Here is a 13,501-nt window from a genome sequence, read left to right as displayed (position 1 = left end):
GCCCCTAGGTTACTCCCTATTTCTGGTATTGAACTTGTATCTTCTACTGTGAAGACAGACACAAAATATTTGTTCAATGCCTCTGCCATTTCCTCATTGCCCATGATGATTTCTCCTGTCTCTGCCTCTAAGGGACCAATGTCCACTTTAACAACTCTCTTCCTTTTTATGTACATATAAAAGTGCTAACAAGCTGTTTTTATATTGCTGGCTAGTTTACTCTCATTCTATTTTTTCCCTTTTTATTAACTTTTTGGTGGCCCTTTGCTGGTTTCTAAAACACTCCCAATCTTCAGACTTACTACTATTTTTGCAACATTATAAGCCTCTTCTTTTATCTAATACTTCTCTAGAAAACCATCCTTAACACACTCCGGAAACGCATCCTCCACATGATCAGTGTTCATTATGTTTACCCAGTCGATATGAAGATTGAAGACACCCATGATTATTGTATTACCCATGCTACATGCTTCTCTAATCTCCAGGTTAATACGGTCTCTCCCTCCCTCCTTCCCTGCCTCTGTCCCTCCTTGTGTTGCTCCCTCTCTCTCCCTCCTTCCCTGCCTCTCTCTCTCTCTCTCCCGCCTTCCCTGCCTCTATCTCTCTCTCCTTCCTTCCTTGCCTCTATCTCTCTCTCCCTCCTTCCTTGCCTCTATCTCTCTCTCCCTCCTTCCTTGCCTCTATCTCTCTCTCCCTCCTTCCTTGCCTCTCTCTCTCTCTCCCTCCTTCCTTGCCTCTCTCTCCCTCCCTCCTTCCCTGCCTCTCTCTCCTTCTCCCTCCCTGCCTCTCTCTCCCTCCCTCCTTCCCTGCCTCTCTCTCTCTCCCTCCTTCCTTGCCTCTCTCTCCTTCTCCCTCCCTGCCTCTCTCTCCCTCCCTCCTTCCCTGCCTCTCTCTCTCCCTCCTTCCCTGCCTCTCTCTCTCTCCCTCCTTCCCTGCCTCTATCTCTCTCTCCCTCCTTCCCTGCCTCTATCTCTCTCTCCCTCCTTCCTTGTCTCTCTCTCCCTCCCTCCTTCCCTGCCTCTCTCTCCCTCTCCCTCCCTGCCTCTCTCCCCCTCCTTCCCTGCCTCTCTCTCCCTCCCTCCCTGCCTCTCTCTCCCTCCCTCCTTCCCTGCCTCTCTCTCTCCCTCCTTCCCTGCCTCTCTCTCTCTCCCTCCTTCCCTGCCTCTATCTCTCTCTCCCTCCTTCCCTGCCTCTCTCTCTCTCCCTCCTTCCCTGCCTCTATCTCTCTCTCCCTCCTTCCCTGCCTCTCTTTCTCCCTCTCCCTCCCACCTCACTGCTTCTCTTCCTCTTTCCTTCCTTCCCGGACCCCTTCTCTCCTTTTATTGCCTCTGTGCAGTCCAGCGAGCTTCAATGGCGGCCCGCCTACCCAGACTGCCCCGCGCAGGTGAAGGTCCACTAGCCGGGCGGCGGGAGGCGGGGCCGCGCATGCGCCGCTGGGGGAGGGGGCGGGGCCGCACATGCGCAGCCTGGCTCTGCTCGGCCGAGTGGGGACCGGGAGTTGGAGTGGCGGCAGCGGCGGAGAAGCAGCGGTGCCCGCGGGGCCGGTGGTGCGGCGGCAGGAGGCAGGTATGGAGGGAGGGAGGTGGAACCGCGGAGCAACCGAGGCTCCGGTAAGGCGATAGCGGCCGCCTCGGGAGCGATCCGGACTTCCGGCGGGAGGGGGGCGCGGACCGGAAGTGCGGGCGCCGCCATTGTGCACGAGGGGGGGTCAAAGGGCTTCAGTGGCCCGGATTGGTGAGGGGGTTGAGAACAACAACAACTGACAATCAGGGTAAGCATACAACAACAACTGACAATCAGGGTAAGCATACAACAACAACTGACAGTCAGGGTGACCATACAACAACAACAACTGACAATCAGGGTAAGCATACAACAACAACAACTGACAGTCAGGGTGACCATACAACAACAACAGCTGACAGTCAGGGTGACCATACAATAACAACTGAGAGTCAGGGTGACCATACAACAACAACTGACAGTCAGGGTAAGCATACAACAACAACTGACAGTCAGGGTGACCATACAACAACAACAGCTGACAGTCAGGGTGACCATACAATAACAACTGAGAGTCAGGGTGACCATACAACAACAACTGACAGTCAGGGTAAGCATAGAACAACAACTGAGAGTCAGTGTGACCATACAACAACAGCTGACAGGGTGACCATACAACAACACTGATGGTCCGGGTGACCCAACGACAACAACATACGGTCAGGGTGATCATACGACAACAACTGACGGTCAGAGTAAGCATACGACGACAACTGACGGTCAGGGTAACCATATGACAACAACTGACAGTCAGGGTAACCATATGACAACAACTGATAGTCAGGGTGACCATACGACAACAACTGACTGTCACGGTGACCATCCAACAACCACTGACAGTCAGGTTAACCGTACAACAATAACTGACGGTCAGGGTAAGCATACAACAGCAACAACAACTGACAGTCAGGGTGACCATACAACAACAACAACTGACAATCAGGGAAAGCATACAACAACAACAACAACTGACAGTCAGGGTGACCATACAACAACAACAGCTGACAGTCGGGATGACCATACAACAACAACTGACAATCAGGGTAAGCATACAACAACAACTGACAGTCAGGGTGACCATACAACAACAACAGCTGACAGTCAGGGTGACCATACAATAACAACTGAGAGTCAGGGCGACCATACAACAACAACTGACAGTCAGGGTAAGCATAGAACAACAACTGAGTCAGTGTGACCATACAACAACAACTGACAGTCAGTGTGACCATACAACAACAACTGACAGTCAAGGTGACCATACAACAACAACTGACAGTCAGGGTGACCATACAACAACAACTGACAGGGTGACCATACAACAACACTGATGGGCCGGGTGACCCAACGACAACAACATACGGTCAGGGTGATCATACGACAACAACTGACGGTCAGAGTAAGCATACGACGACAACTGACGGTCAGAGTAAGCATACGACAACAACTGACGGTCAGGGTAACCATATGACAACAACTGACAGTCAGGGTAACCATATGACAACAACTGATAGTCAGGGTGACCATACAACAACAACTGACTGTCACGGTGACCATCCAACAACCACTGACAGTCAGGTTAACCGTACAACAACAATAACTGACGGTCAGGGTAAGCATACAACAGCAACAACAACTGACGGTCAGGGTAAGCATACAACGACAACAGCTGACGGTCAGGGTAAGCATACAACAGCAAAAACGGACAGTCAGGGTAGCCATACAATAACGACTGACGGTCAGTGTAACCATAGAACAACAACTGACAGGGTGACCATACAAAAACAACTGACAGTCAGGGTGACCATACAACAACAACTGACAGGGTATCCATGCAACAACAACTGACGGCCAGGGTGACCATACAACAACAACTGACAGTCAGGATGACTATACAATAACGGACAGGGTGACCATATAGCAACAACTGACGGGCTGGGTGACCAGACAACAACAACTGGCAATTAGGGTAACTGTACAACAACAACAATTGACGGTCAGGGTAAGCATACAACAACAACGGAAGTCAGGGTAGCCATACAACAACAACTGAAGGTCTGTGTAACCAGGCAACTACAACTGACAGTCAGGGTAACTGTACAACAACAACAACTGACAGTCAGTGTAAGCGTACAACAAGAACAATTGAGAGTCAGGGTAAGCATACAACAACAACTGAAGGTCAGGGTAAGCATACAACAACAACTGACATTCAGCGTGACCATACAACACCAACCGACGGTCAAGGTAAGCATACAACAACAATTGAAGGTCAGGGTAACTATACAGCAACAACTGACAGTCGGGGTGACCATACAGCAACAGCTGACGGTCAGGGTAAGCATACAACAGCAACTGGCGGTCAGGGTAACCATACAACAACAACAGACAATTAGGGTAACGGTACAACAACAATAACTGACAGTCAGGGTAAGCATGCAACAACAACAATTGATGGTCAGTGTAAGCATACAACAACAACAACTGACAGTCAGGGTATGCATACAACATCAACTGATGGTCAGGGTAAGCATACAACAACAACTGACAGCGTGACCATACAACACCAACCGACGGTCAAGGTAAGCATACAACAACAACTGATGGGCGGGATAAGCATACAACAACTGACAATCGGGGTAACCATACAACAAAAGGTGACGCTCAGGGTAACCATGCAACAACAACTGACTGTCAGGTTAACCATACAACAACAACAACTAAGAGTCAGGGTTAGCATACGACAACAACTGACGGTCAGGGTAACCATATGACAACAACTGACGGTCAGGGTAACCATATGACAACAACTGACAGTCAGGGTGACCATACAACAACAACTGACTGTCACGGTGACCATCCAACAACCACTGACAGTCAGGTTAACCGTACAACAACAATAACTGACGGTCAGGGTAAGCATACAACAGCAACAACAACTGACGGTCAGGGTAAGCATACAACGACAACAGCTGACGGTCAGGGTAAGCATACAACAGCAAAAACGGACAGTCAGGGTAGCCATACAATAACGACTGACGGTCAGTGTAACCATAGAACAACAACTGACAGGGTGACCATACAAAAACAACTGACAGTCAGGGTGACCATACAACAACAACTGACAGGGTATCCATGCAACAACAACTGATGGCCAGGGTGACCATACAACAACAACTGACAGTCAGGATGACTATACAATAACGGACAGGGTGACCATACAGCAACAACTGACGGGCTGGGTGACCAGACAACAACAACTGACAGTCAGGGTGACTCTACAACAACAATTGGCGGTCAGGGTGACCATACAACAACAACTGGCAATTAGGATAACTGTACAACAACAACAACTGACAGTCAGGGTAACTATACAACAACAACTGACGGTCAGGGTGACCATACATCAACAGCTGACGGTCAAGGTGACCATACAACAACAGTTGACGGTCAGGGTAAGCGTACAGCAACAACTGGCGGTCAGGGCAACCATACAACAACAATTGACAATGAGGGTGAGCATATAACAACAAGTGACAATCAGTGACCATACAATAACAACTGACGATGAGGGTGACCATCAAACAACAACTGATAATCAGAGTCACCATACAACACAACTGACGATTGGGGTGACCGCACAACAACTGACAATCAGGGCAACCATGCGACATCTAAAATAAAAGCAAAATAGTGCAGATGCTGGAAATCTGAAATAAAAACAGAAAGTGCTGGAAATACGCAGCAGGTCTGGCAGCGTCTGTGGAGAGAGAAGCAGAGTGAACATTTCAGGTCAGTGACCCGTCAACGCAACTGGCAAAGGTGAGAAAAGAATTAGGTTTTAAGCAAGTGAAGGGGGTGATGTGGAGAAGAGAACAAAAGGAAAGGTGTTTGATAGGGTAGAGGGCAGGAGAGATTAAATGACAAAACTTTCCTGGGACAAAGGCAAAGCGAGTGTTAATGCTCGTGGTGAAAGACAAAGCAGTAGTTCAGAGAGAGCGTTAATGGCGGAATATTGAACAGTTCTGTCCAAAAGCACAACATGAAAAAGTAGGAACATGATTAATAAATAACGTAAAATAAAACCTTAAAAAAAAGATAAATGGCCCGTCGTGCTGTGACGTTACTGAACTCAATGTTCAGTCCACAAGGCTGGAGAGTGCAGTTACTGAACTCAATGTCAAGTCCACAAGGCTGTAGAGTGCAGTTACTGAACTCAATGTTCAGTCCACAAGGCTGTAGAGTGCAGTCACTGAACTCAATGTTCAGTCCACAAGGCTGGAGAGTGCAGATACTGAACTCAACGTTCAGTCCACAAGGCTGGAGAGTGCAGTTACTGAACTCAATGTCGAGTCCACAAGGCTGTAGAGTGCAGTTACTGAACTCAATGTTCAGTCCACAAGGCTGTAGAGTGCAGTTACTGAACTCAAAGTTGAGTCCACAAGGCTGTAGAGTGCAGTCACTGAACTCAATGTTCAGTCCACAAGGCTGGAGAGTGCAGATACTGAACTCAACGTTCAGTCCACAAGGCTGTAGAGTGCAGTTACTGAACTCAATGTTCAGTCCACAAGGCTGCAGAGTGCAGATACTGAACTCAATGTTCAGTCCACAAGGCTGTAGAGTGCAGTTACTGAACTCAATGTTCAGTCCACAAGACTGTAGACTGCAGTTACTGAACTCAATGTCAAGTCCACAAGGCTGTAGAGTGCAGTCACAGAACTCAATGTCAAGTCCACAAGGCTGTAGAGTGCAGTTACTGAACTCAATGTCAAGTCCACAAGGCTGTAGAGTGCAGTCACAGAACTCAATGTTGAGTCCACAAGGCTGGAGAGTGCAGTTACTGAACTCAATGTTGAGTCCACAAGGCTGTAGAGTGCAGTTACTGAACTCAATGTCGAGTCCACAAGGCTGTAGAGTGCAGTTACTGAACTCAATGTTGAGTCCACAAGGCTGGAGAGTGCAGTTACTGAACTCAATGTCGAGTCCACAAGGCTGTAGAGTGCAGTCACAGAACTCAATGTTGAGTCCACAAGGCTGTAGAGTGCAGTTACTGAACTCAATGTTGAGTCCACAAGGCTGGAGAGTGCAGTTACTGAACTCAATGTTGAGTCCACAAGGCTGGAGAGTGCAGTTACTGAACTCAATGTTGAGTCCACAAGACTGTAGAGTGCAGTTACTGAACTCAATGTTCAGTCCACAAGGCTGTAGAGTGCAGTTACTGAACTCAATGTCGAGTCCACAAGGCTGTACAGTGCAGTTACTGAACTCAATGTTCAGTCCACAAGACTGTAGAGTGCAGATACTGAACTCAATGTCGAGTCCACAAGGCTGTAGAGTGCAGTTACTGAACTCAATGTCGAGTCCACAAGGCTGTAGAGTGCAGTTACTGAACTCAATGTTCAGTCCACAAGGCTGTAGAGTGCAGTTACTGAACTCAATGTTCAGTCCACAAGACTGTAGACTGCAGTTACTGAACTCAATGTCAAGTCCACAAGACTGTAGAATGCAGTTACTGAACTCAATGTCAAGTCCACAAGACTGTAGAGTGCAGTTACTGAACTCAATGTCAAGTCCACAAGGCTGTAGAGTGCAGTTACTGAACTCAATGTTCAGTCCACAAGGCTGGAGAGTGCAGTTACTGAACTCAATGTTCAGTCCACAAGGCTGTAGAGTGCAGTTACTGAACTCAATGTCGAGTCCACAAGGCTGTAGAGTGCAGTCACAGAACTCAATGTTGAGTCCACAAGGCTGGAGAGTGCAGTTACTGAACTCAATGTTGAGTCCACAAGGCTGTAGAGTGCAGTTACTGAACTCAATGTCGAGTCCACAAGGCTGTAGAGTGCAGTTACTGAACTCAATGTTGAGTCCACAAGGCTGGAGAGTGCAGTTACTGAACTCAATGTCGAGTCCACAAGGCTGTAGAGTGCAGTCACAGAACTCAATGTTGAGTCCACAAGGCTGTAGAGTGCAGTTACTGAACTCAATGTTGAGTCCACAAGGCTGGAGAGTGCAGTTACTGAACTCAATGTTGAGTCCACAAGGCTGGAGAGTGCAGTTACTGAACTCAATGTTGAGTCCACAAGACTGTAGAGTGCAGTTACTGAACTCAATGTTCAGTCCACAAGGCTGTAGAGTGCAGTTACTGAACTCAATGTCGAGTCCACAAGGCTGTACAGTGCAGTTACTGAACTCAATGTTCAGTCCACAAGACTGTAGAGTGCAGATACTGAACTCAATGTCGAGTCCACAAGGCTGTAGAGTGCAGTTACTGAACTCAATGTCGAGTCCACAAGGCTGTAGAGTGCAGTTACTGAACTCAATGTTGAGTCCACAAGGCTGCAGAGTGCAGTTACTGAACTCAATGTTCAGTCGACAAGGCTGCAGAGTGCAGTTACTGAACTCAATGTTCAGTCCACAAGGCTGTAGTGTGCAGATACTGAACTCAATGTCGAGTCCACAAGGCTGTAGAGTGCAGTTACTGAACTCAATGTTCAGTCGACAAGGCTGCAGAGTGCAGTTACTGAACTCAATGTTCAGTCCACAAGGCTGTAGTGTGCAGATACTGAACTCAATGTCGAGTCCACAAGGCTGTAGAGTGCAGTTACTGAACTCAATGTTCAGTCCACAAGGCTGTGGAGTGCAGTTACTGAACTCAATGTTCAGTCGACAAGGCTGTAGAGTGCAGTTACTGAACTCAATGTTGAGTCCACAAGGCTGTAGAGTGCAGTTACTGAACTCAATGTTGAGTCCACAAGACTGTAGAGTGCAGTTACTGAACTCAATGTTTACTCCACAAGACGGTAGAGTGCAGTTACTGAACTCAATGTTCAGTCCACAAGGCTGTAGAGTGCAGTTACTGAACTCAATGTTCAGTCCACAAGACGGTAGAGTGCAGTTACTGAACTCAATGTCGAGTCCACAAGGCTGTAGAGTGCAGTTACTGAACTCAATGTTCAGTCCACAAGGCTGCAGAGTGCAGTTACTGAACTCAATGTTCAATCCACAAGGCTGTAGAGTGCAGTTACTGAACTCAATGTCGAGTCCACAAGGCTGTAGAGTGCAGTTACTGAACTCAATGTTCAGTCCACAAGGCTGTAGAGTGCAGATACTGAACTCAATGTCGAGTCCACAAGGCTGCAGAGTGCAGTTACTGAACTCAATGTTCAGTCCAGAAGACGGTAGAGTGCAGTTACTGAACTCAATGTCGAGTCCACAAGGCTGTAGAGTGCAGTTACTGAACTCAATGTTCAGTCGACAAGGCTGTAGAGTGCAGTTACTGAACTCAATGTCGAGTCCACAAGGCTGTAGAGTGCAGTTACTGAACTCAATGTTCAGTCCACAAGACGGTAGAGTGCAGTTACTGAACTCAATGTCGAGTCCACAAGGCTGTAGAGTGCAGTTACTGAACTCAATGTTCAGTCCACAAGGCTGTAGTGTGCAGATACTGAACTCAATGTCGAGTCCACAAGGCTGTAGAGTGCAGTTACTGAACTCAATGTTCAGTCGACAAGGCTGTAGAGTGCAGTTACTGAACTCAATGTCGAGTCCACAAGGCTGGAGAGTGCAGTTACTGAACTCAATGTCGAGTCCACAAGGCTGTAGAGTGCAGTTACTGAACTCAATGTTCAGTCCACAAGGCTGTAGTGTGCAGATACTGAACTCAATGTCGAGTCCACAAGACTGTAGAGTGCAGTTACTGAACTCAATGTTCAGTCCACAAGACTGTAGTGTGCAGATACTGAACTCAATGTCGAGTCCACAAGGCTGTAGAGTGCAGTTACTGAACTCAATGTCGAGTCCACAAGGCTGTAGAGTGCAGTTACTGAACTCAATGTTCAGTCCACAAGGCTGTAGAGTGCAGTTACTGAACTCAAAGTTGAGTCCACAAGGCTGTAGAGTGCAGTCACTGAACTCAATGTTCAGTCCACAAGGCTGGAGAGTGCAGATACTGAACTCAACGTTCAGTCCACAAGGCTGTAGAGTGCAGTTACTGAACTCAATGTTCAGTCCACAAGGCTGCAGAGTGCAGATACTGAACTCAATGTTCAGTCCACAAGGCTGTAGAGTGCAGTTACTGAACTCAATGTTCAGTCCACAAGACTGTAGACTGCAGTTACTGAACTCAATGTCAAGTCCACAAGGCTGTAGAGTGCAGTCACAGAACTCAATGTCAAGTCCACAAGGCTGTAGAGTGCAGTTACTGAACTCAATGTCAAGTCCACAAGGCTGTAGAGTGCAGTCACAGAACTCAATGTTGAGTCCACAAGGCTGGAGAGTGCAGTTACTGAACTCAATGTTGAGTCCACAAGGCTGTAGAGTGCAGTTACTGAACTCAATGTCGAGTCCACAAGGCTGTAGAGTGCAGTTACTGAACTCAATGTTGAGTCCACAAGGCTGGAGAGTGCAGTTACTGAACTCAATGTCGAGTCCACAAGGCTGTAGAGTGCAGTCACAGAACTCAATGTTGAGTCCACAAGGCTGTAGAGTGCAGTTACTGAACTCAATGTTGAGTCCACAAGGCTGGAGAGTGCAGTTACTGAACTCAATGTTGAGTCCACAAGGCTGGAGAGTGCAGTTACTGAACTCAATGTTGAGTCCACAAGACTGTAGAGTGCAGTTACTGAACTCAATGTTCAGTCCACAAGGCTGTAGAGTGCAGTTACTGAACTCAATGTCGAGTCCACAAGGCTGTACAGTGCAGTTACTGAACTCAATGTTCAGTCCACAAGACTGTAGAGTGCAGATACTGAACTCAATGTCGAGTCCACAAGGCTGTAGAGTGCAGTTACTGAACTCAATGTCGAGTCCACAAGGCTGTAGAGTGCAGTTACTGAACTCAATGTTGAGTCCACAAGTGTGTAGAGTGCAGTTACTGAACTCAATGTTCAGTCGACAAGGCTGCAGAGTGCAGTTACTGAACTCAATGTTCAGTCCACAAGGCTGTAGTGTGCAGATACTGAACTCAATGTCGAGTCCACAAGGCTGTAGAGTGCAGTTACTGAACTCAATGTTCAGTCCACAAGGCTGTGGAGTGCAGTTACTGAACTCAATGTTCAGTCGACAAGGCTGTAGAGTGCAGTTACTGAACTCAATGTTGAGTCCACAAGGCTGTAGAGTGCAGTTACTGAACTCAATGTTGAGTCCACAAGACTGTAGAGTGCAGTTACTGAACTCAATGTTCACTCCACAAGACGGTAGAGTGCAGTTACTGAACTCAATGTTCAGTCCACAAGGCTGTAGAGTGCAGTTACTGAACTCAATGTTCAGTCCACAAGACGGTAGAGTGCAGTTACTGAACTCAATGTCGAGTCCACAAGGCTGTAGAGTGCAGTTACTGAACTCAATGTTCAGTCCACAAGACGGTAGAGTGCAGTTACTGAACTCAATGTCGAGTCCACAAGGCTGTAGAGTGCAGTTACTGAACTCAATGTTCAGTGCACAAGGCTGTAGTGTGCAGATACTGAACTCAATGTCGAGTCCACAAGGCTGTAGAGTGCAGTTACTGAACTCAATGTTCAGTCGACAAGGCTGTAGAGTGCAGTTACTGAACTCAATGTCGAGTCCACAAGGCTGGAGAGTGCAGTTACTGAACTCAATGTCGAGTCCACAAGGCTGTAGAGTGCAGTTACTGAACTCAATGTTCAGTCCACAAGGCTGTAGTGTGCAGATACTGAACTCAATGTCGAGTCCACAAGACTGTAGAGTGCAGTTACTGAACTCAATGTTGAGTCCACAAGACTGTAGTGTGCAGATACTGAACTCAATGTCGAGTCCACAAGGCTGTAGAGTGCAGTTACTGAACTCAATGTCGAGTCCACAAGGCTGTAGAGTGCAGTTACTGAACTCAATGTTCAGTCCACAAGGCTGTAGAGTGCAGTTACTGAACTCAAAGTTGAGTCCACAAGGCTGCAGTGTGCAGATACTGAACTCAATGTCGAGTCCACAAGGCTGTAGAGTGCAGATACTGAACTCAATGTTGAGTCCACAAGGCTGTAGAGTGCAGTTACTGAACTCAATGTTCAGTCCACAAGGCTGTTGAGTGCAGTTACTGAACTCAATGTTGAGTCCACAAGGCTGTAGAGTGCAGTCACTGAACTCAATGTTCAGTCCACAAGGCTGGAGAGTGCAGATACTGAACTCAACGTTCAGTCCACAAGGCTGTAGAGTGCAGTTACTGAACTCAATGTTCAGTCCACAAGGCTGCAGAGTGCAGATACTGAACTCAACGTTCAGTCCACAAGGCTGTAGAGTGCAGTTACTGAACTCAATGTCGAGTCCACAAGGCTGTAGAGTGCAGTTACTGAACTCAATGTCGAGTCCACAAGGCTGTAGAGTGCAGTTACTGAACTCAATGTTCAGTCCACAAGGCTGCAGAGTGCAGTTACTGAACTCAATGTTCAGTCCACAAGGCTGTTGAGTGCAGTTACTGAACTCAATGTTCAGTCCACAAGGCTGTTGAGTGCAGTTACTGAACTCAATGTTGAGTCCACAAGGCTGTAGAGTGCAGTTACTGAACTCAATGTTCAGTCCACAAGACTGTAGAGTGCAGTTACTGTACTCAATGTTCAGTCCACAAGACTCTAGAGTGCAGTTACTGAACTCAATGTTCAGTCCACAAAGCTGTTGAGTGCAGTTAATGAACTCAATGTTCAGTCCACAAGGCTGCAGAGTGCAGTTACTGAACTCAATGTCGAGTCCACAAGGCTGTAGAGTGCAGTTACTGAACTCAATGTTCAGTCCACAAGGCTGTTGAGTGCAGTTACTGAACTCAATGTCGAGTCCACAAGGCTGCAGAGTGCAGTTACTGAACTCAATGTCGAGTCCACAAGGCTGCAGAGTGCCGTTACTGAACTCAATGTCGAGTCCACAAGACGGTAGAGTGCAGTTACTGAACTCAATGTTCAGTCCACAAGGCTGTTGAGTGCAGTTACTGAACTCAATGTCGAGTCCACAAGGCTGTAGAGTGCAGTTACTGAACTCAATGTCGAGTCCACAAGGCTGCAGAGTGCAGTTACTGAACTCAATGTCGAGTCCACAAGGCTGTAGAGTGCAGTTACTGAACTCAATGTTCAGTCCACAAGGCTGTAGAGTGCAGTTACTGAACTCAATGTTCAGTCCACAAGGCTGCAGAGTGCAGTTCCTGAACTCAATGTTCAGTCCACAAGGCTGCAGAGTGCAGTTACTGAACTCAATGTTGAGTCCACAAGGCTGTAGAGTGCATTAGAATTAGACTGAACTCAATGTTCAGTCCACAAGGCTGCAGAATGCAGTTACTGAACTCAATGTCGAGTCCACAAGGCTGTAGAGTGCAGTTACTGAACTCAATGTTCAGTCCACAAGGCTGTTGAGTGCAGTTACTGAACTCAATGTTCAGTCCACAAGGCTGTAGAGTGCAGTTACTGAACTCAATGTCGAGTCCACAAGGCTGCAGAGTGCAGTTACTGAACTCAATGTCGAGTCCACAAGACTGTAGAGTGCAGTTACTGAACTCAATGTTCAGTCCACAAGGCTGTTGAGTGCAGTTACTGAACTCAATGTCGAGTCCACAAGGCTGTAGAGTGCAGTTACTGAACTCAATGTCGAGTCCACAAGGCTGCAGAGTGCAGTTACTGAACTCAATGTCGAGTCCACAAGACTGTAGAGTGCAGTTACTGAACTCAATGTTCAGTCCACAAGGCTGTTGAGTGCAGTTACTGAACTCAATGTCGAGTCCACAAGGCTGTAGAGTGCAGTTACTGAACTCAATGTCGAGTCCACAACGCTGTAGAGTGCAGTTACTGAACTCAATGTTCAGTCCACAAGGCTGTTGAGTGCAGTTACTGAACTCAATGTTCAGTCCACAAGGCTGTTGAGTGCAGTTACTGAACTCAATGTTCAGTCCACAAGGCTGTAGAGTGCCGTTACTGAACTCAATGTCGAGTCCACAAGGCTGCAG

General features: G+C 47.5%; 1 protein-coding gene across 1 annotated transcript in view; it reads left to right on the top strand.

Moving 5' to 3' along the window:
• Positions 1 to 1,460: 1,460 nt before the first annotated feature.
• The window catches only part of LOC137356256 (zinc finger protein 184-like), a 145,193-nt gene continuing 133,152 nt past the window's right edge, over positions 1,461 to 13,501 (top strand). The window contains exon 1 of the mRNA XM_068022129.1: positions 1,461 to 1,569. Within this exon, the coding sequence (XP_067878230.1) occupies positions 1,461 to 1,569 (109 nt within the window). The remainder of the gene's footprint in view (positions 1,570 to 13,501) is intronic.

This window comes from Heterodontus francisci, chromosome 45, assembly GCF_036365525.1.
Source record: "Heterodontus francisci isolate sHetFra1 chromosome 45, sHetFra1.hap1, whole genome shotgun sequence".
In the NCBI taxonomy this organism is placed as follows: domain Eukaryota; kingdom Metazoa; phylum Chordata; class Chondrichthyes; order Heterodontiformes; family Heterodontidae; genus Heterodontus; species Heterodontus francisci.
The sequence above is the reverse complement of the archived record's forward strand: the minus strand, read 5'-3'. Positions and strand labels throughout refer to the sequence as shown.